Genomic DNA, 27954 nt, shown 5'->3' with positions numbered 1-27954 from the left:
AGGAGGATCGCGCTGGTTCGGAGCCAGCCTTGCTGGCTTAAGAGACCCTGTTTCCACATAAAAAAGTAAACAAAAATGCATCTTAAGAGACCCTGTTTCCACATAAAAAAGTAAACAAAAATGCGTCTGGGAGTGTAGCCCATGGGAGTGTATCCTGGAGGTAAAAGGACTTCCAGGAACCCCAGTACCACCAAATAAATTAATTATTAATAAATAGTCTTGATTCTAATGTATAACATAAGGGCTATGATTAAGACTGTTTTAGCTATTACAAATTGTGCTGCTATGAACATAGGTATGCATATGTTGCTGTAGTTCTCTGATTTCAACCCCTATGGAAAAATACCCAGGAGTGGTAGAGCTGGATCATATGGTAGATCTAGTCCCAGTTTCTTTAGGAATCTCCACACAGATCTCCATAGTGGCTGAACTAGTTTGCACTCCCACCAGCAATGTAAAAGAGTTCCTCTTTCCCCACATCCTCGTCAGCATTTGTTGTTGTTTGATTTCTTTATGCTTGCCATTCTGACTGTGGTTAGACGGAATCTCAGCGTAGTTTTGATTTGCATTTGCATATCTATGTTCATAGCAGCACAATTTGTAATAGCCAAAATATGGAACCAATCTAGGTCCCCATCAACAGATGAAGAGATTGCAAAATTATGAGAAATACACACAGTGGAATTCTACTCAACTATATAAAAGAACAAAATCAATGTCATTTGCAAGAAGATGGAAAGACCTAGAGAACATTATGTTAAGTGAGATCAGCCAAGCACAGAAAGAGAAGGGACATATGTTTTCTCTAATATGCCCAAACTAGGGAGCATTGGGGATACCAGAGGGACTCCATACAATAGAGGAGAAATCTCAGCAAAGCTAGAATGGAAGGACAGGAGAGGAAGAAGTCTGAGGTTGATTAATGGAGGAGCTTCATCTGAATATGTATGAATATAGCATGGTTAACCTGGACACTCATTGTTGGGAAGGAAAAAGGAAAACCGAGGGCAGAAGGGATGAGGGAGAGGACACCAAGCAGTTTAAATGTATACCATTTTCAATAAAATAAATAAATAAATACAATTTTAAACAAGACTGTTGGACTAGGATTTTTTTGTTTGTTTTTGGTGGCACTGGGGTTCCTGGAAGCCCTTCTACCTCCGGGCTACACTCCCAGACCTATTTTATTATTTTTTTTTACTTGGAAACAGGGTCTCTTAAGCCAGCGCGGCTGGCTTCAAACCTGCGTGATCCTCCTGTCTCCGCCTCCCAAGAGCGGGGATTACAAACGTGCGCCACCATGCCCGGCCGTATTAGGATTTTTATTGAGTAGATTTTAGCTGCTCCTGGATCAGGGGTTAAAAAAAGAGGGGTTGCCAGGCGTGGTGGTGCATGCTTGTAATCCCAGCACTTGGGAGGCGGAGACAGGAGGATCGCGTAGGTTCGAAGCTAGCAGGTTGGAAGCCAGCCGCACGTGCTGGTTTAGGAGACCCTGTTTCCAAATAGGTCTGGGAGTGTAGCCCGGAGGTAGAAGGGTTTCCAGGAACCACAATACCACCAAAAAAAAAAGAGAGAGGGTAACAATGTAAGATGATGGATATGTTAATTTGCTTAATGATAGTAACCACTATATCATCTTTATGTATGTCATACCATCATGTTATATCCCTTAGATATGTATAATAAAAGTTTTTTAAAAGTCTGTCCTTGCCCAAGGAGAAAAAATAAAGTGAAAACCTAAGAAGTAAGCCTTAAGAAATGGCCTATGCTGAGTTCAGATAAATAAGCTTAGTAAAGGAGATTTAGAAAAGAGTACCCAAAGAAGCTGGGTGTGGTGGTGCACACTTGTAATCCTAGCATTTGGGAAACTGAGATAGGAGGATCAGTTTGCAGATAGCCTCAGCTACTACTTAGTGAGGCCCTCTGCAACTCAGTGAGACCCTATTTCAAAATTTAAATATATATATATATATATATATATATATATATATGGCTGGAGGTTTAGCTCAGAGGTAGAATGTCCCTGGATTCCATCCCCAGTACCACAAAAAAAAAAAAGAAGAAGAAGAAGAAGAAGAAGAAGAAGAAGAAGAAGAAGAAGAAGAAGAAGAAGAAAGAAAAGAGTACCCAAACAAGATGAAGTGGTTTCACAGAAGCCAAGGGAAAAGATTATTTTAAGAATGGTCAATAATTTTGAAAACTTCTTAGGATAGCTTTCAAGTTTAAAAAAGTAAGTTGTACTATAGTCTCAACAATTTTTTTTTTCAGTAATGGGGATGGAACCCAGGGGTATTCGACCTCTGAGGTACACTCCCCAGCGCTATTTTTATTCTTTATTTTGAAGCACTGTATCACTGAGTTGCAAAGAGCCTCACTAAATAGCTGAGGCTGTCCGCAAACCACAATCCTCCTGTCTTAGCCTCCCAAATGCTGGGATTACAAGTGTGCACCACCACGCCCAGCTAGTCTCAACAATTTTGAATAATATCTTTTCATAAAAAATATCTTAAAGAACATTCTAAATATTTCTAAATTACCTCAAATAATTAAGATCAATATCAAAATCTTTTTTATGATACTGGAGATTGAACCCAGGGATATTCTACCTCTGAGCTACTCCCCCAGTCCTATTTTATTTTTTAGTCTGAAACAGGATCTTTCTAAGTTGTGGAGGGCCTTGCTAAGTTTCTGAGGCTGCCCATATACCTGCCATCCTTTGGTCTCAGCCTTCTAAGTGCAGGGATTACAAGCGTGTGCTACCATGCCTGGCTCAAAACCTTTTAATCATTAAGAGCTGTAAATTTTTAGTTTTTAGTGCAGAAAGCATAAAATAGTTTAGCAACATATTTATATTGTATGTAAGCAGATAATAAAAATTATTCTTACCTATATAAAAAAAGATCTTTGGCAAGTCGCTTAGGTCCAATGATTTTGAAGATAATTTCATATGTTTCAAGTGCCTTCCGATGAACTCCACCTGGTAATGCTGGATGTAGACATTGAGCTAGGCGTTTGCCTATGGTCAGCTTTTTTGGTACTACCTGGTACTTTGCATTATTTTGTAAAACCTTTAACAAAACATTTATTACATTTGAGAAAAACATTTCATTTTCATTTTCTAGCATAGTATTATAAAAATAATCACATTTTTATACATTTTTGGTTTTGTATTTCTTATTTGTAATTAAAATATTAATTTGTTTTAAAATTATACCCATTACATGTTAACAGAAATATATTTTTAATGAAAAATATTTTCCAAAACGAATTGAGTGGCTCTATTTTAGATTTTTGCAAATCTTTAATATCTGACATAAGAACAAATAGCTAGAATGTCATGAATCAGCATTTATTTAATCTACTTTTTGATATGCTGTTTGTTTTGTTTTTGTGGTACTGGGGATAGAACCCAGGGGCATTCTACCTCCAAGCTACACCCCTCGCTCTATTTTTATTCTTTATTTTGAAACAGGGTCTCACTAAGTTGTGGAGGACTTCACTAAATAGCTAAGGCTGTCCGTGAACCATGATCCTCCTGTCTCAGTCTCCCGAATGCTGGGATTACAAACGTGTGCCACCACGCCCAGCTTGAAATACACAAAGAAAATCTTACGACACCTTGAATAGTTTGTTGGAAGAGGGGATAGCCACTGCTTTAGTGTATAGCAAGTATATCTATTGCTTATAAGAAAATCTACCTAAGATTATAACTGCCCATTTGTTTCTAAAAACTTAATTTCCCAATTGAATGAAACAATTTTTGTGTGTGTGTGGAACTGGAGATTGAACCCAGGGGCATTCTACCTCTGAGCAACATTCCCAGCCCTATTTTTATTCTTTACTTTGGTACAAGGTCTCACTTAGTTGTGAAGAGCCTAAGTAGCTGAGGCTGGCCAGGAACCTGGATCCTTCTGTCTCAGCCTGCTAAGTACTGGGATTACAAGCATATGCCATCACACCCAGCTTTTTTACTTATTCAACCACAACATTTCTTTAGAGATAATGGTCAAGGAAAGATTTCTGTAAGAAGATCCAAGGTTAGTTATTTACTAACAAAAGAAATCTTATAGATGCAATCCTTTAGTATTACAATATAATAAATTACTGATAAAATGTCATAAAATGAAGACTCATAATGAATGAAAATAATATGCTAACACTAAAATTTATTTTAAAATGTACAAAGTTCTTTTTTACCACAGAAAATACTGAGGTTGAAATATATAAAATGACTGCTAAAGGCAGTACAATGGAAAAATCAGCAACAGATCTCCAAATTCATTAAATTTGGACTAAAATACAGATTTAGTGCCGGATGTGTTGGTGCACGCTTGTAATCCCAGCATTTAGGAGGCTGAGACCAGAGGACGCGGTTCGCAAACACCCTCAACTATTTAGTGAGGCCCTCTGCAACTTAGTGAGACCCTGTTTCAAAAAGAAAAAATAAAAGCTGGGCATGGTGGCGCACACTAGTAATCCCCGTGCTTGGGAGGCGGAAACAGGAGGATTGTGCAGGTTCAAAGCCAGCCTCACTGGCTTAAGAGACCCTGTTTCCAAATAAAAATATAAAAATAGGTCTAGGAGTGTACCCCGGAGGTAGAAGGGTTCCAGGAACCCCAGTACCACAAAAAGAAAAGAAAAGAAAAGAAAAGAAGAGAAGAGAAGAGAAGGAAGGAAGGAAGGAAGGAAGGAAGGAAGGAAGGAAGAAAGAAAGAAAGAAAGAAAGAAAGAAAGAAAGAAAGAAAGAAAGAAAGAAAGAATAAGATAGAATAGGGCTGGGGTATAGCTCAGAGGTAGAATGCCCTGGGTTCTATCACCAGTACTGAAAAATAAAATAAAATAAAATGCACATTTAGGCTGTCTTCAACAAGTGTGTGTATGTGTATCTGTGTGTGTCTCTTGCCTTGTTCCACCTTGATTTTAGGTATGTTTCATCAATGACTTGGATATCTTACTTTGTGTTATCTTGATACAGTGAAATTTGTTTCATGAATATTGATTAACCCATAAAAGCTACTTATGTACCTAAATAGACAAACTAATTTCTATAATAAATTGTTTTTAAATATAGTTCCCAATAAAAAGATTTTTCAGAGCACTTCAGAAAATAAAAAACCAACTACTTTTAAGCAAATTTATATTTTATATGCAATTTTTTGTGGATGTTTAAAGAAATTAAGAAATGATAAATGTTAGAAGCAAACATGTCAAACAGAAACTTGTCGAGCCGGGTGTGGTGGTGTACCCTTGTAATCCCTGCGCTTGGGAGGCTGAGACAGGAGAATCGCACAGGTTCCAAGCCAGCCTCAGCTACTTAGAGAGGCTCTCAGCAACTTAGTGAGACCCTGTTTCCAAATAAAGTATAAAGTATAAATAAAGTCTGGGAGTATAGTCTGGAAGTAGAAAGCCCCTGGGTTCCACCCCAGTACCACAAAAAAAAGAAACAAACAAACAAACAAACTTGTATATCTAATTTTAAGATACATTCTTGGCAGACTGAATGTGAAAGCTTTTAAGATAACAAGGTGATTATCTGTAATGAGTAACAGGTTGAAATCTAGTGTCCTCACTATATATTTTAAGACAAATTATTTTCCTAATAACTGTATTCTAAACTGTCTGATGTTAAAATAGTTTATCATGAGAGCATTCCTTTTCTACCTAGCCCTTTTAATATTTAAAAACATTCTTAGTCAATAAATGCTAACAATCTCAAAATGATGGGCGTGAAGTAAGAAAAATTTGATCTAAAAAACAAGAACAGTGTTAAAATGAAAAGGTAAGAGTTAATCAGTGATGCTACTGTGGTAATCGTGGATAAAACCAGACATATGAAGAAGGATCATTCAAAACCAAGCTCCCAGGTCTAAGTGACTGTATGTAGAATCACCTTTGTAAAAAGTACTGATTGATAATTGAGGTTGCTTGGATATAAAATATTTCCTTGCTGCTATGTGCTTATCATTTGGAAAGGATACAGCAGTTATGGTTTTCCATTTGCAGTCTTTACTTCTGGTTCCAAAAACTCCAGAACCATATCTGATGCTCAGTTATAAAAATATATTGGTCTTCGTGCTTAGCATCTTTGCTTCTCTGTCCTGTGTTTCCATAGGTAATAATGACAATAGCGATATTTTTCAAGCAGTTGTTCCTTTTAATTAGAACTTCTAAAGTGTTAACAGCACACCTAACTACATATGCACACAACTAATGAAAAACAGTACTCTCAAAAATAATATTAGCCAGGCAGGCATGGTGGCCCATACTTGCAATCCCAGCATTTGGGAGGCTGAGACCAGAGGATCACAGTTCACAGCCAGCTTCAGCTCTTAGTGAAGCCCTTTGTAACTCAATGAGACCCTGTTTCAAAATAAAGAATAAAAAATAGGGCTGAGGGTGTATCTCGGAGTTAGAATGTCCCTGGGTTCCATCCTCAGTACTGCAAACAAACAAATAAACAAACAAACAAAAAATCTAAGGCCGGGTGTGGTGGCGCACACTTGTAATCCCAGCATTTGGGAGGCTGAGTCAGGAGGATCGCGGTTCTAGGACAGCCTCAGCTACTACTTAGTAAGACCCTGTGCAACTCGGTGAGACCCTTTTTCAAAATAAAGAATAAAAAATAGGGCTGGGCGTGTCTCTCAGAGGTAGAATGCCCCTGGGTTCAATCCGCAGTACAGCAAAAAAAAAAAAAAAAGAAAAAGAAAAATCTAAAGTTTAATTATGCTTCTAGATTCTTATTTCAAAATTTAAAGAAATCCAATAAAGTATAAACAGAGATTTCTGATTTTTGTTCCTTTTAGGAAATGGTTAAGACAACATACCTTGTTAAGTTTTCCAAGTGCTGATATCAAATCTGCCCATTCACTGGAGTATTCAAAATTCTTTAATGCTTTGTCAATTGCAGCTACATAGTTTCTATATTTAGAGTCACTCAATAACTCCACCTCTTCTGTGTTCATCCTCCCACAGTGTCCCACTAGAGACCAGTTCCAAAGTCATGCAAAATCATTACCTACAAAAGAGGAGCAACCAATATCACAGAGCAAATTACTGCAATGGGTTCATACAGTTTTACTACCAATATAACTTTAAAATGTTTCTTAAGTTAGAATTGGTAAAAATTGCCCAGCATGGTGGCGCATGCTTGTAATCCCCGCGCTTGGGAGGCTGAGACAGGAGAATCACGTAGGTTTGAAGCCAGCCTCAGCTACTTAGTGAGGCTCTCAGCAACTTAGTGAGACCCTGTTTCCAAATAAAATATAATATAGGTCTAGGAGTATAACCCGGAGGTAGAAAGCCCCTGGGTTTAATCCCCAGCAACACACATACACATACACACACACACAAAAGAATTGGGAAAAATTCTGGTCAGCTAATACCCGTGGAAATGAAAGTATTCAAAGAAAGCCTCAAAATTAACTACATGTGTATTTCTTCCTAGAAACTGGTAAATGGCTGAAAAAATTTAGGGATCTAAAAAAGAAATTTTCTACCAGGTGTGGTGGCACACACTTGTAATCCCAGCATTCAGGAAGCTGAGACCCGAGGATCACAGTTCGTGGACAGCCTCAGCTACTTAGTGAGGCTCTCTGCAACTCAGTGAGACCCTGTTTCAAAATAAAGAATAAAAAATTGGGCAGAGGGTGTAGCTTGGAGGTCAAATGTCCCTGGGTTCCATCCCCAAACCTGCAAAAAATAAATTAATTAAATTAAATTATAAAGAAATTTTCTAACTGGGTGTGGTGGCACAAGCTTGAAAGGCTGAAACAGGAGGGGCAGTTCATGGAGAACCTCAGCTACTTAGTGAGACCTTATTTCATAATAAAAAATTAAAAACAGGGCTGAAGCTATAACTTGGAAGTAAAATGCCCCTGGGCTCCATCCCCAGTACAGCAAAAAAAAAAAAAAAAGAAAAAAAAATTCTGGCACTTCAATTTAGAAATTATTTCTGGTCACACTTATTGATAAAAATTTAATTATATATATATATATTCTACTATTGTTTTGAAACTGAAATATGAAAAAGACTGGTTAGATTAGAAACCTCAAGAACATTAGGGGGATGAGGGTGGGAGGATGACTATTTAATTTATTTATTTTTATTTTTATTTTTATTTTTTTTTTTATTTTTTTGGTGGCACTGGGGTTCCTGGAAGCCCTTCTACCTCTGGGCTACACTCCCAGACCTATTTAAATTTTTTTTTTTGGAAACAGGGTTTCCTAAGCCAGCGCGCACGGCTGGCTTCGAACCTGCACGATCCTCCTGTCTCTGCCTCCCAAGCGTGGGGATTACAAGCGTGAGCCACCACGCCCAGCGGATGACTATTTTAAAGGCCATTTTATGTTATTAAACAATAAAGTGGCAAGCCTGGCATAGTGGCGCATGCTTGTAATCCCAGCACTTGGGAGGCTAAGACTGGAAGATGCAGTTCTAGGACAGCTTCAGCTACTTAGTGAGGCCTTTGCAACTCAGTGAGACCCTGTTTCAAAACAAAGAATTAAAAATAGGGCTGGGGGTGTAGTTTGAAGGTAGAATGCCCCTGGGTTCTATCCCCAGTATCCCAAAATAATAATAATAATAATAATAATAATAATAATAATAATAATAAAGTGGCATCTAGTTAGCTCTTTTTGTCATTGTGACCAAAACACCTGATAAGCACAACTTAGAGAAAGAAAGGTTTATTTAAGGGCTCATGATATCAGAGATCAATCCAAGGCTAGTGGGCTCTAGGGACAGAAAGGCTTGGAGTATGGCCAGGAAGTGGAGAACAAGAATAGGTGATCACGAACAGATACAGTCCCCAGCCATATCTACCCTCTCTATCCATGACATGCCTCTGAATCCTGCCTATACTAATACATGACCTTCTTTAGGGTAAATTGTAAGTCCAAACCATAGCAAGTATAAAGAAACATTACCTATGTGGAATTAGAGTTTACGTTGAATAAAATTGATGAAAATATGTGGTGATTTAAAATATGTCCACAAAGTCAGGCGTGGTGGCATATGCTTGTAATCCCAGCATTTGAGAGGCTGAGACAGGAGGATCATGGTTTGTGAACAGCCTCAACTACTTAGCAAGGCCCTTTGCGACTCAGTGAGACCCTGTTTCAAATAAAGAATAAAACTAGGGCTAGAGGTGTAGCCCAGAGGTAGAATGTCCCTGGGTTCCATCCCAGTAATGCAAAAATAAATAAAAATAAAATAAAATTGCCGGGCATGGTGGCGCACGCTTGTAATCCCCACGCTTGGGAGGCGGAGACAGGAGGATCGCGCAGGTTCGAAGCCAGCCGTGCTGGCGTAAGAGACCCTGTTTCAAAAATATAAAATAGGTCTGGGAGTGTAGCCCAGAGGTAGAAGGGCTTCCAGGAACCCCAGTACCACAAAAAAAAAATAAATAAATAAAATAAAATAAAATATGTCCACAAATTATTTGATATTCCTTTTAAAAAGTGGGCCGATTTCCCCAGCCCTTTGTGCTTTATAATTCAATGTTAATAAAAAGAATAAGGCAGAAGAGATCATGGGTAATAACCAAAAGACAGTAATGGCATTTCAGTCCACCTCCTCCTCCCCAGCCACATCCCCAGACATCCACCCACTCTAACCATAACAAGTCTCTGGACCTGCCTGCAATCTAACACATGAGCTTCTCTGGGTACACATGAAATTCAAACCAAGCCGGGTGTGGTAGGGTACATTTAAAATACGGATAGAAGAGAAACCAGGTATTTCACAAATACAGGTTATAGCCCAGTATAACCCTGATGCTATGTACATTCTAATTTGATACACTCTCTCGCACCCTCCCAGCTACCTCAAACTCTCAAAGAGTAGTCTCTAGGGAATTCCAGATGTATGATCAAGAGATCTTCAGCCTTTTTTTTTTTTTTCACATGTCTTGTCACCTCCTAAACTTAATCATTTTCCAAGGATAAGACTGCCTTGGAAGTGAGAGTAGCAGCATCTTTGCTTTCCTGATAGTGTGCTTACTAAATGCCAGGCACTATTCAAGTGCTTCCCATATTTTAATTCACTCTATATCATTTGATCCTGAGACAGCTATCACTAGTATCCACATTTTCAGATAATAAAGTTAAAGAGCAGAAATATGTACAGCTAGTATACAGCAGAGCTAGAGATTTACACTCAACCTGTCTGGTTTTAGAACCTTAATGCTTAACCACTACTCTTCACTTTCATGGAGACTGCTTTCCATACCCCCTGCCTCAGAATTCGAATGAAATATATCTTCCTTACTCCATCATACTTACCTGGCAAAATCCCTATTCTGCTTAAGCTCAGGTTATCTGGGTTTTTTTGTTTGTTTGTTTTTTGTTTCTGAAATAGCAATTGAACACTGCTGGAAAAATCACATTACCAGTCTGACTGACTGCGCTTAAACTGAGAAACACAAATCTGAAACAGATGCTCATCGTTGTCTTAACCCATTATGTTTCCTTAGTAAATTTACCTTCCTAACAACTATTTCATACATTCTCTTATCAAAACTCTCTCCATCATTGCTAGAGATCCAGCCTCAAAGAGAGTTGGGAAGTTGGGTGTGGTGGCACAAACTTATAATCCCAGTACTTGGGAGGCTGAGATAGAAGGATCGCAGATTTGCAGCTAGCCTCAGCTACTTAGACCCTCTGCAACTTAGTGAGACCCTGTTTCATAAAGAATTAAAAATAAGGCTGAGGGTGTAGCTCAGAGGTAGAATACTCCTAGGTTCAGTTTCCAGTATTAAATAATAAAAATAATAACAAATAAATAAACTAATATCTAGAATATACAAAGATCTCAAGAAACTCAGCTAAAAGCCGGGCATGGTGGCACACACTTGTAATCCCAGCATTTGGGAGGCTGAGGCAGGAGGATTGCGGTTCACAGACAGCCTCAGCTACTTAAGTGAGGCCCTTTACAACTCAGTGAGACCCTGTTTCAAAATAAAGAATAAAAAATAGGGCTGGAAGTATTGCTCAGCGGTAGAATGCCCCTGGGTTCCATCCCCAGTACTGAAAAAAAAAAGAAGGAAAGGAGGAAGGAAGGAAGGAAGGACAGATAACCCAATCAAAAAATGGGCAAGTGAACTAAATAGACACTTCACGAAAGAAGAAATTCAAATGGCCAATAAATGCATGAAAAAAATGCTCAACAGCATTAGCAATCAGAGAGATGCAAATTAAACTACCCTGAGTAACTCCAACTAGAATGGCAATCATTCAAAACACAAACAACAAAAAATCCTGGGGAGGATATGGAGAAGTGAGAACTCTTAATACATTGTTGGAGGGATTGCAAATTAGTGCAACCACTTTGGAAAACAGTACAGGGGATCCTCAGAAGAATGGGAACAATCGTACCATATGATCTAGCAATACCACTTCTGGGAATCTACCCAAAAGAATGGAAACCAAACTACCAAACTAATGCATGTGTATCTATATTTATAGCTGCACAATTCACAATTGCCAAACTATGGAACCAGCCACGATGCTCATCAACAGATGAATGGATTACAAAACTATGGGATATATACACAATGGAATGAATTTTACTCAGCCATAAAGAAAAACACATATATCATTTACAGGGAAATGGATGGAATTGGAGAATATTATGCTAAGTGAGATTAGTCAGTCACAAAAAATAAGAAATCAGATGCCTAATATGCAGAAGTTAGGGAGAAAATGGGTCATAGGATGAACTCTAAGAGATACTATAGATGAGTAAATAAGGCAACGTAACTGATGGGAGGGGAAGGGAAAGAGGGAAATTCTCTAATGTTCATGATATACATTAAAAACATCAAAGTCAATCACTTAGCCAAACATGAGAAGGAGGGAGAAGAAGGGAATGGGACGGGAATTTAGTAAGAACTAATTGAGTGATGTGTGCATGTATGCCTCCACCATCTTGTACCCCACTAAGATGTATGACTAAACCTGGCATGGTAGCACACACTTGAAATCCCAGTACTTGGGATGCTGAGACAGGAAGATCATGCAGGTTTGAAGCCAGCCTTATCTCAACTTAGTGGGACCCTGTTTCCAAATAAAAATATAAAATATATCTGGGAGTATAGGCCAGAGGTAGAAGGCCCCTGGGTTCCATCCCCAGTGCCCCCCACACACAAATGTATGACTATAATGCATCAATAAAAATTTTTTAAAAATAAAAGAAATATAATCTGTAAACACTATTTTATCTCTTAGCACCATCATCTCCCCAGTGGTGAGCTTGTACTTTTATTACTGGAAATATTTACTTTTGGAACAGTTTTAACAAGTATACAAATGTCCCTATCATTCAGAATTATCTTTTATCCATGACTCCTGAATTTATTTTACACCTAAATTATAACAGCCTCCTATTTTCACTATCTTACCTCTCCATGAGCCAATTAATTTTACATAGTAAAAAAAAAAGTTTGAGTTTCCCTGCTGGAAGCTCAGAAAATTTTATAGCCTATGAAAAATATGTTAGTATTTTCTAGTATTTACTTAGCATGTAAGAAATGTTTTATGATTGCTATGACATTCAATTCCTTATCAGTGAAATCCAAAGTCTTAATAATATGATTAAAGTTCTTTCATAAACTAGACCCATATGTATCATTCATATTTCTGTCCTAGTTGAACCTAAGGCAACTGTTTGCTGTTAAAAATTGGCTCCCTCCTACCTCCTTTTCTGGATATACTCTGTACTTTTCTTCTTCTGTTTTGTTTTTTGTTGTTGTTTTGTTTTGTTTTGTTTTGCAGGCCTGGGGATGGAACCCAGGGTCATTCTACCTCCAATCTATACCCCTGCCCTATTTTTTATTCTTTTTTTTCTTTTTTTTTTTTTTTTTTTTTTGTGGTACTGGGGGTGGAACCCAGAGGCTTTCTACCTCCAGGCTATACTCCCAGACCTTTTTTTAAAAAATATTTTTTTATTTGGAAACAGGGTCTCACTAAGTTGCAGAGAGAGCCTCACTAAGTAGCTGAGGCTGGCTTCGAACCTGTGAGATCCTCCTATCTCAGCCTCCCAAGCGCGGGGACTACAAGCGTGTGCCACCACACCTGGCTTTATTCTTTATTTTGAAACAGGATCTCACTGAGTTGTTGAGGGCCTCACTAAGTCATTCTAATGAGTATGAGCTGATATCTCATTGTGTGTGTTTTTAATATATTTTTACTGTTACACCATAATTTTATATCATAATACAATTCAGAGCAATAGAAACATATGCACACAGCATTTGGGTTTTTCTCTTTGTTTGTTTGCATTATAACCTAGGACATTTCATTTGTTTGTTGGCCATTTATATATCATCTTTGGAGAGGAAAAAAAAAAGCACGCATGGCAGTGCACATTTGTAATCCCAGTATTTGGGAGGCAAAGACAGAAGGATCGTAGGTTTGAAGCCAGCCTCAGCAACTTAGTGAAGCCTTCTGCAACTTAGTGAGACACTGCTTCCAAATTTTTTTTTTTTTTTAATGTCTATCCAAAGTCCTTGGGCCATGTTTTAAATTGAGTTTTGCTGAGCCGGGTGCAGTAGAGCACATTTGTAATCCCTGCGCTTGGGAGGCAGAGACAGGAGGATCGCACAGGTTCGAAGCCAGCCTCAGCTACTTAGTGAGGATCTCAGCAACTTAGTGAGACCCTGTTTCCAAATAAATTATAAAATAAGACTGAGGGTGTTGCCCGGAGGGAGAAAGCCCCTGGGTTCCACCACCCAGTACCACAAAAATAAATAAATAAATAAATAAATAAATAAATAAAATAAATTTTGTTGTTCAATGTAGGATTTCTTTATATATTCTAGTTATGAGCCTCTTATCAGGTATGATTTGTGAACATTTCGTCCCATTCCATAGGTTATCTTTTCACTCTGTTGATTGTTTTATCTTTTTTTTTGTTTGTTTTTGCTTTGGTTTTTGATTCACAGAAAATTTTAAGTTTATGTGGTCCCATTTGTCTATTTTTGCTTTTACTGCCTGTGATTTTGCTTTCATATCCAAGAAACCATCAAACTCAATGTCATAAGCTTTTCTTCTGTTTCCTTCTATGAGTTTTATAGATTAAGGTCTTATTCTTAGGTCTTTAATTCATTTACTTTTGTATACAGCCTAAGGTAGAGGTCCAACTTCACCACTGTACCTGTGGATATGCGGTTTCCCCAATATTATTCATTGAAGAGGCTGTCCTTTTCCTACTGAGTTGATGTGCTACCCTTGTTGAAGACTACTGGACCATATACACTGGGGTTTATATTGAGGTTGTCTTTTTTGTGTGTGTGTGGCACTGAGGGTGGAACCCAAGGGCTTTTCTACCTCCAGGCTATACTCCCAGGCCTATTTTATACTTTATTGGCAAACAGGGTCTAAGTTGCTGAGAGCCTCACTAAGAAGCTGAGGCTGCCTTTGAACCTGTGCTATCCTCTTGTCTCAGCCTCCCAAATGCTGGGATTACAAGTATGTGCCACCAAGCCAGCTATTCTTTTTTGTGTGTGTCTGTGTGGTACTGGGGATGAAACCCAGGGGAATTCTACTTCCTAGCTACACCACCAGCCATGTTTATCCTTTTTTTTTTTTTTTTTTTTTTTTTTTGAAACAGGTCTCACTGAGTTGCAGAGGGCCTCACTAAGTAGCTGAGGCTGTCCACAGATCGCAGTCCCCCTATTTCAGCCTCCCATACAAGCATGTACCACCATGCCCGGGTAGGGGTTGTCTATACTATTCCACTGATCTATATGTCTGTCTTCATGCCAGTAGCTCCCTGTTTAAAATAGTTTTTATAATATGTTAAAGTTATTTTTTGAGAGCCAGTCTTTTTTTTTACCTTCTGTCTAAATCCTAACTTGACCTGGTTATATTGTACTTTTCCTGCAGGTCTCATATTTTATCCACTTTGAGAAATCTTCCCTGGCCATTGCACCTCCCCTCAAATACTCACATATACACCCCCTTCCTGTGAACTCCCACTATACACTCTACTTCTTTGGTCAAAGAGTGTAAGTTGTACTACTATAATTGAATTGTGAGTCCCAGGAGTCATAATCCCTAAGACAGAAAGGCCTCATCTATCACTTTAGCTTTCATATCCCCAGCTACTAACAAAGTGCTTGACCCACAGTGAAAAATCAATAGACATTATAAAAATTGAATGATAATATGCATGGCTGGTAAAAAGAATGAATAAAGTTTATATATTGATTTTGAAAAATTTATTACCTTCTGAAGGACAGGTGGTAATTGAGTGGATGAAAGCCAGGGAGAAGACCTTTCACTGTATATATAATACATCTATATGTATATGTATATATACATTTTTTTTCTTTTTTGTGTGTATGATACTGGGGATGGAACCCATGGTCATTCTACCTCCATACTACACCCCAGCCTTACTTTTTATTCTTTAGTTTTGAAACAGGGTCGCTCTGAGTTGCAGAGGGCTTCACTGATTAGTTGTGGCTGTCCACAAACCATGATCCTCCTGTCTCAGCCTCCCAATCACATATTTTTATACTTTTAAAATCACATAAGCCAGCCAGGCGTGGTGGCACACGCTTGTAATCCCCGCACTTGAGAGGCTGAGACAGGAGATCCCGCAGGTTTGTAGTCAGCCTCGCTGGCTTAAGAGACCCTGTTTCCAAATAAATTAAAAAAAATATAAAATAGGTCTGGGAGTGTAGCCCAGAGGTAGAAGGGCTTCCAGGAACCCCAGTACCACCAAATAAATAAATAAATAAAATAAAAAAGAAAAAGAAATCAATAAAATCACATGAATTTTTCTCTATGGTAAGAAGCTTGAATTTAAAAAAGGAGCTGGGCATGGTGGTGCATGCTTGCAATCCCAGTAGTTGGGAAGCTGAGACAGGGGGATCACAGGTTCACAGCCAGCCTCAGCTACTCAGTAAGGCCCTCTACAACTTAGTGAGACCCTGTTTTATTTATTTATTTTTTATTTATTTATTTTTTGGTGGGTCTGGGGTTGGAACCCAGGAGCATTTGACCTCTGAGCTACAGCCCCTGCGCTATTTTTTATTCTTTTATTTTGAAACCAGGTCTCACTGAGTTGCAGAGGGCCTCACTAAGTAGCTGAGGATGTCCACGAACCATGATCCTCCGGTCTCAGCCTCCCGAATGCTGGGATTACAACCGTGTGCCACCACATCTGGCCGAGACCCTGTTTTAAAATAAAAATAAAATAGGATTGGGAGTGTAGCTTGGAGGTAGAATGCCTCTGGGTTCTATCCTTAGTTCCATAAAAATAAAGAAAAAGAAAATAAATGAACAATGTCAATAAAGAAACCAAATACCAGTTGTGTGATATGTAACATTTCCTTCCTCCTTCACTTCATAATAACTAGATCAAAACAAATATGAGAGCCGGGCGTGGTGGCGCACGCTTGTAATCCCCGCATTTGGGAGGCTGAGACAGGAGGATCCAGGTTCAAGGCCAGCCTCAGCTACTTAGTGAGGCTCTCAGCAACTTAGTGAGACCCCGTTTCCAAATTAAATATAAAATAGGTCTGGGAGTGCAGCCCAGAGGTAGAAAGCCTCTGGGTTCTACCCCCAGTACCACACACACACACACACACACACACACACACACTCACACACAAGAAGACATTAGTAATTATCAGATCACATAAAACAAGTAGACAGCATCATGCTATAGAGTCATGTAGACCTGGGACACATGCATTAAAGACAGCCTTTCAATAAAATGTCAGATGCCATAAAAATAATTGTGTTGTTGGGATCCCTCATTCATTAACACTTAAATGGTGTTAATGCTGTATACAATATGAAAATCATTTTTTTATTTTTTATTTATTTATTTTTTTTGGTGCTACTGGGGGTGGAACCCAGAGGCTTTCTACTTCCAGCCTATACTCCCAGGCCCATTTTATATTTTATTTGGAAACAGGGTCTCACTAAGTTGCTGAGAGCCTCACTAAGTAGCTGAGGCTGGCTTCAAACCTGCGCGGTCCTCCTGTCTCAGCCTCCCAAGTGGGGGGATTACAAGCGTGTGCCACCACGCCCGGCTATGAAAATCATTTAAATATGTATTTCTTACAAAATTACACAAACTAGCTTTAAGCCAGGGGTGGTGGTGCACACCTATAATTCCAGCATTTGGGAGGCCGAGACAGGAGGATTTGGGTTCATAGACAACCTCAGCTACTTAGTGAGACCCTTTGCAACTCAGTGAGACCCTGTTTCAAAATAAAAAATAAAAAATAAGGCTGGGGGTGTAGTTCAGAGGTCAAATGCCTCTGGATTTGATCCCCAGTTCCACAAAAACAACAACCAAAAACTACCTTTAAAACAAGCACTATTTTTTCCCCTGCGGGAAAAACTCTCCACGAAATTTTATTTTATTTATTTATTTTGCAGGTCTGGAGATGGAACCCAGGGGCATCTCCAAGCTACACCCCCTGCCCTATTTTTTATTCTTTATTTTGAAACAGGGTCTCATTAAGTTGCAGACGGTCTCACTAAGTAGCTGAGGCTGTCCGCGAACCATGATCCTCCGATCTCAGCCTCCGGAATGCTGGGATTACAAGCATGTGCCACTATGCCCGGCTGCCACAAAATTTTAAAATCAAGACATAATGTAATAGGCAGGTATAGTGGTACACACTTGTAACCCCAGTACTTGGGAGGCAACAGGAGGATCACAGGTACAGAGTCAACATTGGCAATTTAACAAGCCTCTCAGCAATCTCATGAGACCCTGTTTCCAAATAATAAAATGGGACTGAAGGTGTAGCTTGGATGTAAAATGCCTTTGGGTTCAATTCTCAGTACCAAAAAAAAAAAAAGACACAATGTAAAATACATATATGTTAAGAGTATGGAAAAGCCACTGTGCTAGTTACATCATATGAAAACAAGCAAAAAACATAATCAGTAGTCTGGGATGGAATTTGTGGTATATAATATAAAAATCTCTAGGAAATTTATCTGGAAAATTTAATGAGAATAACACATATTCTAACAGTTTCAGATAGCTAGATACCAAAAAAAAGCAACTGAAAAATACAGGGTTATTTTACCTATAAAAAGCAAAGAATTAAGACTGCTGTGTTTTTAGGGTTTTTTTTTTTTTTTTTTTTTTTAGCCAGTTGTCACTCCTCAGTGAGTCTATCTGTAGTGTTTCTATACTTCCACATTTGTTTGTAGTAGCAAAAGAAGAAACCACTTGTTTAGGTGAAGGTTCTCTTATGAAATAGATTATGCATCAAACATGGCTCTTTTCTAACTTCCAATTTGAAGATGCATCCCAGAATTTCAGATTAACAGCAAACTATCCTTCAATTTAGTAGCAAATTACTGTGTATACTGATAAACTTATTATAACCACTCAATGTTTTTCAGAAAACATTAGCACCAGTCAGTGCTGTGGCCTCTGAGGCCAGGATCGGAGCCTCCCAAGGGGTGAGACTGATGTCGGGGCCAGTGAGGCCAGGATCAGAGCCTGACGTGAGGCAGGACGTTGCTGGGACCTCAGAGGCAGAGATCGGAGCCTGCAGAGGGGTGAGGCAGGTGTCCGGGGCCAGCAAGGCCGGAATTAGAGCCTGATGTGAGGCAGGACTGTTGCTGGGGCCTCGGAGGCAAAGATCGGAGCCTGCCGAGGGGCGAGGTTGGTGCCAGGGCCAGGGAGGCCAGGATCGGAGTCTGCCGTGAGGCAAGGCCGGTACCAGGGCCTTGGAGGCTGGGATCAGAGCCTGCCAAGGGGGGAGGCCAGTGCTGGGGCCTCGGAAGCCGAGATCAGAGCCTGCCATTTGGTAGGCCGTAGCTGGAGCCAGCGAGGCTGAGACAGGAGCTAGCCTAAAGATAAGGCCAGTGTTGGGGCCCCGAGGCTGGGATTGGAGCCTGCCACGAGACAAGGCTGGTACTGGAGCCAGCGAGGCCAGGAGCAGAGTCTACCGGGTGGCCAGGCCGGTGCCAGGGCCTTCGAGAGTGGGACTGGAATGTGCAAAGCGGCATACACAAAGAAATATCACAGAAAATGAAAAAAATCAGATGCTTTCCTTAATATGCAAAACTAAGAAGAAATGGATAATAGGAGAAAATCTAATGGAAGAAGGGGCCCTATGAAGGAGCAATTAAGGTAACCAATCAGAGGGGATGGGATGGGGAAGATGGAATCTCTTTAAAGCACATGATGCATGTAAATAGATATATCAATTTTTTTTTTTTTTTTTTTTTTTGGTGGTACTGGGGGTGGAACCCAGAGGCTTTCTACCTCCGGGCTGTACTCCCAGACCTATTTTATATTTGGAGACAGGATCTCACTAAGTTGCTGAGAGCCTCACTAAGTAGCTGAGGCTGGCTTCGAACCTCCGCGATCCTCCTGTCTCAGCCTCCCAAGCACGGGGATTGCAAGCATGTGCCACCACGCCCAGCTTAGATATATCAATATTAAACACTAAATCAAGCATGGGATTGAGGGAGGGGGAGGGAGTGGGATGGGGATTGGATAAAGGTTGATTGGAGATGTGTACTTGGATATCCTAACAAGTCTTGTATTCCATTGTGATGTTTGACTACAATGCACCAATAAAAATATATTTTTAAAAAAAGAAAACATTAGCACCAGACAAAATGACCTATTTATTTTTTATTTCCTCGAGAATTCAAAATTACAGCTATATTTAGGGTCATAGCAAATTGAAAAGCAAGATATATTAGATAAGAGCAGGACATATGAGGCTCCTTCCGAAAGAAAATTTGTCATTATCTCAGAAGAAAAAAGGTCAGAAATGTTTGGCAAGATAGAAATATGAAAATATGGCTATATAAAACTTTAGTGAACAGAAGTAAACAGGAGATTCTTTTATCTTTATCTGCTTTTCCAGAAGCTTTGTCAGATAAACACACTAACATTTCATCAGTCCTCCATCAACAGTCACATCACTTTCTCAAGTTTTCCACTGAGAGGTGTGTGTGTGTGTGTGTGTGTGTGTGTGTGTGTGTGTTTGGTTTTTTGTTTTGTTTTTGGTGTGTGGTACTGGGGATTGAACCCAGGGAACTTCTACCTTCAAGCTACATCCTCAGCCCTATTTTACTTTTATTTGGAAACAGGGTTTCACTAGGTTGATGAGTTTCACTACTTACTGAGGTTGGCCTCCAATCTGAAATTCTCCTGTCTCAGCCTTCCTAGTACTGGGATTACAAGCATGTGCCACCATAGCGAACTCTCCACTGGTTTTAATTTTTAATTAATTTTTTTTGTGTGTGTAGTACTAGGGGTGGAACCCAAGGGCTTTTCTACCTCCGGGCTATACTCCCAGACCTATTTTATATTTTAACTGGAAACAGGGTCTCACTAAGTTGCTGAGAGCCTCACTAAGTAGCTGAGGCTAGCTTCAAACCTCTGCGATCCTCCTGTCTCAGCCTCCCAAGCACTGGAATTACAAGCGTGCGCCACCACGCCCCGCATCTCCCACTGGATTTTAGATTTAGATTTATTCCCTTAGATTTTAAGACAAAATGCACCCTAGTAAAGTGCTTTGTAGAAGTATCATTAGTAACACTAAAGACATTTTTTTTTTTTTTTTTTTTTTTGCGGGTCTGGGGATGGAACCCAGGGACATTCGACCTCCAAACTACACCTCCTGCCCTATTTTTTATTCTTTATTTTGAAACAGGGTCTCATTAAGTTGCAAAGAGCCTCACTAAGTAGCTGAGGCTGTCAACGAACCACAATCCTCCGGTCTCAGCCTCCCAAATGCTGGCATTACAAGTGTGCGCAACCATGCCCAGCTAGTAACACTAAAGACATTTTTGAAAAAATAAAGACACTTCTCTGATTGAATAATAATCATATTAAGTTTACCTCTTTGTACTGTGTTTTTTGTTTTGTTTTTTTACTGTACTGGGGATGGAACCCAGCGGCATTCGACTTCCAAACTACACCCCCAGCCCTATTTTTTATTCTTTATTTCAAAACAGGGTCCACTGACTTGCAAATAGCCTCACTAAGTAGCTGAGGCTGTCCTCGAACCATGATTCTCCAGTCGCAGCCTCGGAATGCTGGGACTACAAGCGTATGCAACCACGCCCGGATTTGTACTGTGGTTTTAAAGTTAACTCTTGTACATTTTGCAATCTGCAATTAAGGCTTTATTTACTGACTCTTGCACATGTAAAATTCTAAGGAATTTTCAAAACAATTAATTCAGCCGGGCGTGGTGGCGCACGCTTGTAATTCCCGCGCTTGGGAGGCAGAGACAGGAGGATCGTGCAGGTTCGAAGCCAGCCGCGTGCTGGCTTAGGAGAACCTGTTTCCAAATAAAAAATATATAAAATAGGTCTGGGAGTGTAGCCTGGAGGTTGAAGGGCTTCCAGGAACCCCAGTACCACCAAAAAAAAAAAAAAAAAAAATTTAATTCAGTCTCACAGAGTTACCAATGGAACAGAAAATGATCTCGTGGAATAAGAGGACTGTGCTGACACTGAAATCAAGTGAGAAAGTTAGTCTTCACTCTCAATTCTTCTTTTTTCTTTCTGCACAACTAGGGATGAAACCCAGGAGCATTCTATTCCCCTATTTTGTTCTTTTTTTTGAAACAGGGTCTCACTAAATTGCGAGGGCCTCACTAAGTGGCTAAGTCTGACCGCAAACCTTCTATTCACCCATCTCAGCATCCCAAGTACTGGAATTACAAGCAAGTGCCACCATGCCCAGCTTTTATTCTTTACTTTGAAACAGGGTCTCACTAAAATGCAGGGAGGGGGACTCACTAAAGTAGCAGAGGCTGACCAGGAACCTATGATCCTATCTCAGCCTCCCAAGTACTGGGGTTACAGGCATGTGGCACCACACCCCACTCATTCTTAATTCTTCTCACTGCATCAAGAAAAAAAAGTCTCACCAAGAAGAATGTTTGGGGGCAGGATGTTATCAATACCACTGAAAATCTGGTTAATCTTTAATTTTTTTTTCAGTACTGGGGATGGAACCCAGGGGCATTCTATCTCTGAGCTACACCACCAGTCCTATTTTTTATTCTTTATTTTGAAACAGGGTCTCACTGAGTTGCAAGGGACCTCACTAAGTAGTACCTGAGGCTGTCCACAAACTACAATTCTCCTGTCTCAGCCTCCTGAAGCTGGGATTGCAAGCTTGCGCCACCATGCCCAGCTGGCTAATCTCCTATTAAAACAAAGTGCATACAGTCACAAAGGCTTTATCTAGAAAGGAACAACAATGCTTTCATTTTTTTTAAATCTATGTCTACCTTTGTTTATGGAAAAGTGCTACGCAGTTTTGTTTTTGTTTTTGCCCAGGGGCATTCAACCTCTGAGTTACATACCCTGCCCTATTTTTTATTCTTTATTTTGAAACAGGGTCTCACTAAGTTGCAAAGGGCCTCAGTAAGTAGCTGAGGCTGGCCCAAAATTATGATCCTCTGGTCTCAGCCTCTGGAATACTGGGATTACAAGTGTGAGACACCATGCCCGGCTCCCTACATGCTTTTAATTCGTGGTTGTTTCAAGTTTCCTCTAAGATAATATTAATCATATTCATGTAAAGAAATGATATACAGAAGTATGAACATATAGCAAAAATTTCAAAGATGATATAAGAATGACATAAATTCCAGAAATACTATATTAATCTATTTGGCTAATAAATAAGTGCTTGTTATGTACATGCCATCAGTTCAGCCAGCATGAAGAACGAAGAAGGATATTAAAAATATAAAGCCAAACGCCAATCGTGGTGATACACACTTATAATCCCAGCATTTGGGAGGCTGAGACAGGAGGATCACAGTTTGAGGACAGCCTCAGCTACTTAGTGAAGCCCTCCACAACTTAGTGAGACCCTGTTTCAAAATAAAGAATAAAACGCAGGGCTTGGGGTGTAGTTTGGAGGCAGGTCCAATCCGCAGTACCACAAAAAAAAAAAATATATATACACACACACACACACACACACACACACACACACACACACATATGGTCAGAAGAAGAAATTATTTAAAATGAGGTACTCAAAAAAGATTCACAGACAAGTTGGCATTTGCACTAGGACTTGAAAGTCAGCTATAATATAGAGACACAGAGACAGAATTCTGAGAGCAAAAGCATGCATACAACCTTGATTTGTAATACATTCCAAATCTTGGTTTTGGCAGTAGTAACATGGGTATTTGTATGTTAAAATTCATTGAAATGAACCACAAAATTGATGTACATTATTATATACAAATTTTTCCTTAATAAATTTGATACTGTCTTTGACCTATACAGTAAAAGGTCATTGAGGTTTCAAGCTTAGATAGCATGGGGAGGAGGAGGTAAATACAACACACAGAAAAAGGAAATCACAGTTCAAAAACGGGGAAATCAAAACTATTTTCATGTAATAAATTTAAAAACCTGTTAGCTTTGTCGTTTTCATTGGAGTCCATTACTTTCCTTCTGTTGAATTTAACAAAAAATGTTTAGAGACTGGATCTTTGTGGAACATTTCTAGGGCAGAAATTAGGATCTGTTTAAATGTTTACTTTATTGTCCATATACCTTTTTAAAAAAACTGTTAGCTGGGCGTGGTGGCACATGCGTGTAATCCCAGCATTCAGGAGGCTGAGACAGGAGGATCTCGGTTCATGGACAGCCTCAGCTATTACTTAGTGAAGGCCCTTTGCAACTCAGTGAAACCCTGTTTCAAAATAAAGAATAAAAAATAGGGCTAGAGGTGTAGCTCGGAGGTAGAATGCCCCTGGGTTCCATCCCCAGTACCGCAAAACAAACAAACAAAAAAACCCGTTAGCTACTAACTTTACAACACAAAAATATAAGCATTATACATCTACCAAATGGTTTTATCAGGAAAATTACCTAATTTTTTTGTGATACTGGGGACAGAACCCAGGGGCAGGCATTCTATCTCTAAGCTACACCCCAGCCCCATTTTTTAAATTTTGAAACAGGGTCTCAGTTGCAAAGGGACTCACTAAGTAGCTGAGGCTGTATGTGAACTGTGATCTTCCCTTCTCAGCCTCCAGAATACTGGGATTACAAAAATGCTGGGATTACAAGTGTGTACCACTATGCCAGGCTGGAAATTACCTAATTTAAGGCTTATCTATTAAAATTAAATGCTTTGCCCCCACCTCTCCCTTCAAACAAAAATATGCACTTATAGCACTTACCCCTAATAACAAAAAATAGAATACCCATATGAATTGTGACACTTAAAAGAATTTAGTAAAAATAATTTAAGATTGTATTCAACACTCACATACTGTTTAAAAGCTATTTAGAAGTAACTCAGAATTTTGTTTTAACTTTTAGCTCTTTTTGATAACCTAAGAGCATACAATCATATAGTTATTAAACATTAAGTACATCTTCCATGGTTTCTATTAATTTCATAACTTTAATATTTCATAGCAAGAAGGGGAAACCATAGTAAAAATAACATCATTAGCAACAAGTCTTTGTTAGAACCTTAAAATGCCATTCTGAATAAAATCAATAATGACCATAAAGTCAAAATCAAAACATGAGTTAATTATGGCAAAAGAACTGAATCGAGGGGTACAGCTCAATGGTATAGAACTTGCCTAGCATGTGTGAAACCTTAGATTCAATCCCCAGTGTCCTCTCCCCCCATCTTAAAGTAAAAAAAGGTAAACTTTAGCTGGACCAGTACTTAAGAAGCTGAGATAAAATTGCAGGTTTGAGGCCAACATAAGCAACTTAGTTTGACCCTCTGTAGTTCAGCAAAGTAAGAAATAAAAAAAGGGCTGAAGTGTAGACTGAAAGTAGAATGGACGTGGATTAAATACCCAATCAAAAAATAAATGTATATATATTCTTCTACCATAAATTAAAAATTAGAAATCACAAGAGACCAGCAAATATACTTAATATTAATATTTTACCAAAGAAATATAATTCTTGTTATGCCAGTAAGTTACCACTACATCTTTATGCCCCAGAAAACTTGGCAACAAAAAAGGCCTAATGCATGGAATTTTTTTTTTTTTTTTTTTTTTTTTTGGTGGTACTGGGGATGGAACCCAGAGGCTTTCTACTCCCGAGCTACATTCCCAGACCTATTTTATATTTTATTCAAAAACAAGGTCTTACTAAGTTGATGAGAGCCTCACTAAGTAGCTGAGGCTGGCTTCGAACCTGCGCAATCCTCCTGTCTCTGCCTCCCCAGTGCTGGGATGACAAGCGTGCACCACCATGCCCGGCTAATGCATGAAATTTTAAGGTTCATAGTGGACATGGCTCTATTATAGCAATTTTCAAATTAGTATTTCATGTAATTATATTCTAAGAGATGTTAACAGGTCCACCATGAGAAAATAGGCTTCCTGGCTAGGTAAATTTAAGAAATGTTACAATAACTTTCCTCCTGTAGATTGTATAAATGCATATATAAGAGTATATATAAGTGTTGGGGAGTCTGACTTTATAGACAAATCAAACATTACACTTGGTTTAGTCCATGAGTTCTCATATCACTTGTCGTGAAACACTGTTTAGGGGAAGTAAGCCCATAAAAATTGTTGTGTATAGTGTCAGGGGAAACAATTTGGAAAACCTGGTATTCTCAAATTTCCTTAAAGGGATGACAAAATTGAGGGCTGGCACATGCAAGGCCCTGCGTTTGATTTCCATCAAAATAAAGCAAAAAGAAAAACAAATAAAGGTTACAATGACTAGGGTGTAGCTCAGTGGTAGAAAGTTTGCCAAGTAGGTGTGAGGACCCGGGTTCTCCAGCACTGCCATAAAAACAAAAAACAAAAAACAAACAAAAAAAAAAAAAAAAACCACTGAGAAGCTCGCAATTAAAAACAGAATGAGGAACTTGAACCCTGCGTTTTCATCTTCAGCCCAGAGCTCTTTCCACTGCAACTACACAACAGAGGATTCCTTTGTTCACAAACACTTAAGTGATAACATTTAATTTACATTTAACATTTTGGCTACGTTGTCACTTTTTCTGCTTTGTATATCAACTTAGGTGTTTTTAATTCTTTGTTCAAAAATTGGACCCCTATATAATGAAGTCCACCCAGCAATTTATTTGCCTAGCAATTCTCAGGAATAATTAAGTTTAGCTGAAAGTAATCATTAAAATAAGGCAACTGGACGGCCTGCGGTTTTACTTTACTTCTGTAAGCTAAAATAAATCACTGTGTTAGGACTATGAAGTCGAGACTTACTTAGCACATAATGCTCTCATGTTTTTCATAGAAGGCCATACTGATATTTCAAAATATATCTGCAATAGCCAAAAACATGTTTTAACAAGTCTCTAAATTAAATTCTTTCCAATCTGTATATTTGGTAAACTCCACAGAACTCTTAAGATAGTGTACGCTTAATCAGAATAAGACTTATTTAGTTTTTTAAAAGCCCACTCGTGTGCCCCCCTCTCCAGGTGGAAGGCAGGAGGCGGAACGAGTAACTATGGCTATGTTGCAACTCTAAAAGGCTTGGGAATCAAAGGTGATCACTGTTAACAACTTCCGCGTGCCTCCTGCCTTCCTCTTCCTAGGCGTCCGCGCACCTTTCTAACCGCTACCTGGGCCCTCGGATGCTGACTGGGCTCGCGCCTCCTCCATCAGAGACGACCCCCAGCCTAAGGGCAGCGCGGCCAACCCCAGGGCCCGCGCCTCCCGCGCTCCCGGGCCCCGCCGGCGCGCGAGGCTGCGCCGCCCCGGCCCGCCCTCCGCCCTCCCGCCCGCAGCCCGCAGCCCGCAGCCCGCAGCCCGCAGCCCGGCTCCGGGAGCCGGCGCCGGCGTCGAGGTCCTGGCGGGGCCGGTCGGCAGCGCCTGACCTCGGGGCGGACCGCAGCGTCCCGGCGGCTCACAGCGAGCTGGGCCGGGACGGCGCCGGGCGGGACGCAGTACCTGCCGAGGGCTCGGCCGCTCCCCGCCGGCGCCGCTCTCCTGGCAACCGCGGCAGCCACACGAAGGCACCGGAGCCCAAGGCCTAGTGACAGCTCCCAGCGTGCACCGCGCGCCACGCTACGTCGACGTCGACGCCAGCGATCCCCGCCCCCGGCCGCCCCGCCCCGCCCCGCTCCTGCCTCCAGACGCTGGCTGCTCCACAGCGCAGCCACGTGGCCGTTCGTGGAACGACCACGAACGCCAATTGCGGGAATGGGAGTGAAAGGGTATGTATAGCAGGTGTTTTAAGCTCGCCATGATAAGTCATATCTTTTTTTTCTTTTTCTTTTTTTGGTACTGGGGATGGAATCCAGGTACATTTTACCTCCAAGATACATCTCCAGCCCTACATTTTATTCTTTACTGTGAAAGAGGGTCTCACTGAGTTACAAAGGGCCTAAGTAGCTGAAGCTATCCACGAACCTCCATCCTACTGTCTCAGCCTCCCAAATGCTGGGATTACAAGCGCGCGCTCGACTAATAAGTCTCCTCTTGATGGAGAGTGTGATGGATAGTAGGAGTTGAAAACGGCTTCACCTGGTGAAGTGGCACACGCTTGTAATCCCAGCATTTGGGAGGCAGAGACAGGAGGATCGCACAGGTTCGAAGCCAGCCTCAGCTACTTAGTGAGGCTCTCAGCAACTTAGTGAGACCCTGTTTCCAAATAAAGTATAAAATAGGTCTGGGAGTGTAGCCCGGAGGTAGAAAGCCTCTGGGTTCCACCCCCAGTACCACCAAAAAAAAAAAAAAGAAAGAAAAGAAAAGCCCTTGGGTTCCACCCCCAGTACCACAAAAACAAAAACAAATCAAAGCATGCTGTTCCTAGAATGTTGTATATTTCTTTTTTCTTTTTCTTTTTTTCTTTTGGCAGTACTGGGGATGGAATCCAGGGTCATTCTACCTCCAAGCTATAATCCCCGCCCAATTTTTTATTCTTTATTTTGAAACAAGGTCTCACTGACTTACAAAGGGCCTCACTAAGTAGCTGAGGCTGTCTGCAAACCGCAATCCTCCTGTCTCA

General features: G+C 40.1%; 1 protein-coding gene across 3 annotated transcripts in view; it reads right to left on the bottom strand.

Annotated features, from left to right (window-relative positions):
* DOP1A (DOP1 leucine zipper like protein A) overlaps positions 1-6962 on the bottom strand; it is a gene marked incomplete at both ends in the record, with an annotated part of 86154 nt that extends 79192 nt beyond the window's left edge. For all 3 annotated transcript variants that reach the window (XM_080700016.1, XM_080700018.1, XM_080700017.1), the window contains 2 exons: positions 2887-3068; positions 6825-6962. In XM_080700016.1, coding sequence (XP_080556142.1) covers positions 2887-3068; positions 6825-6962 — 320 coding nt within the window. The remainder of the gene's footprint in view (positions 1-2886; positions 3069-6824) is intronic.
* Between the last annotated feature and the right edge of the window lie 20992 nt (positions 6963-27954).

This window comes from Muscardinus avellanarius (assembly GCF_963383645.1).
Source record: "Muscardinus avellanarius genome assembly, chromosome: 8".
Classification (NCBI taxonomy): Eukaryota; Metazoa; Chordata; class Mammalia; order Rodentia; family Gliridae; genus Muscardinus; species Muscardinus avellanarius.
Note: the sequence above shows the minus strand (reverse complement) of the source record. Positions and strands in the feature narration are given on the sequence as shown.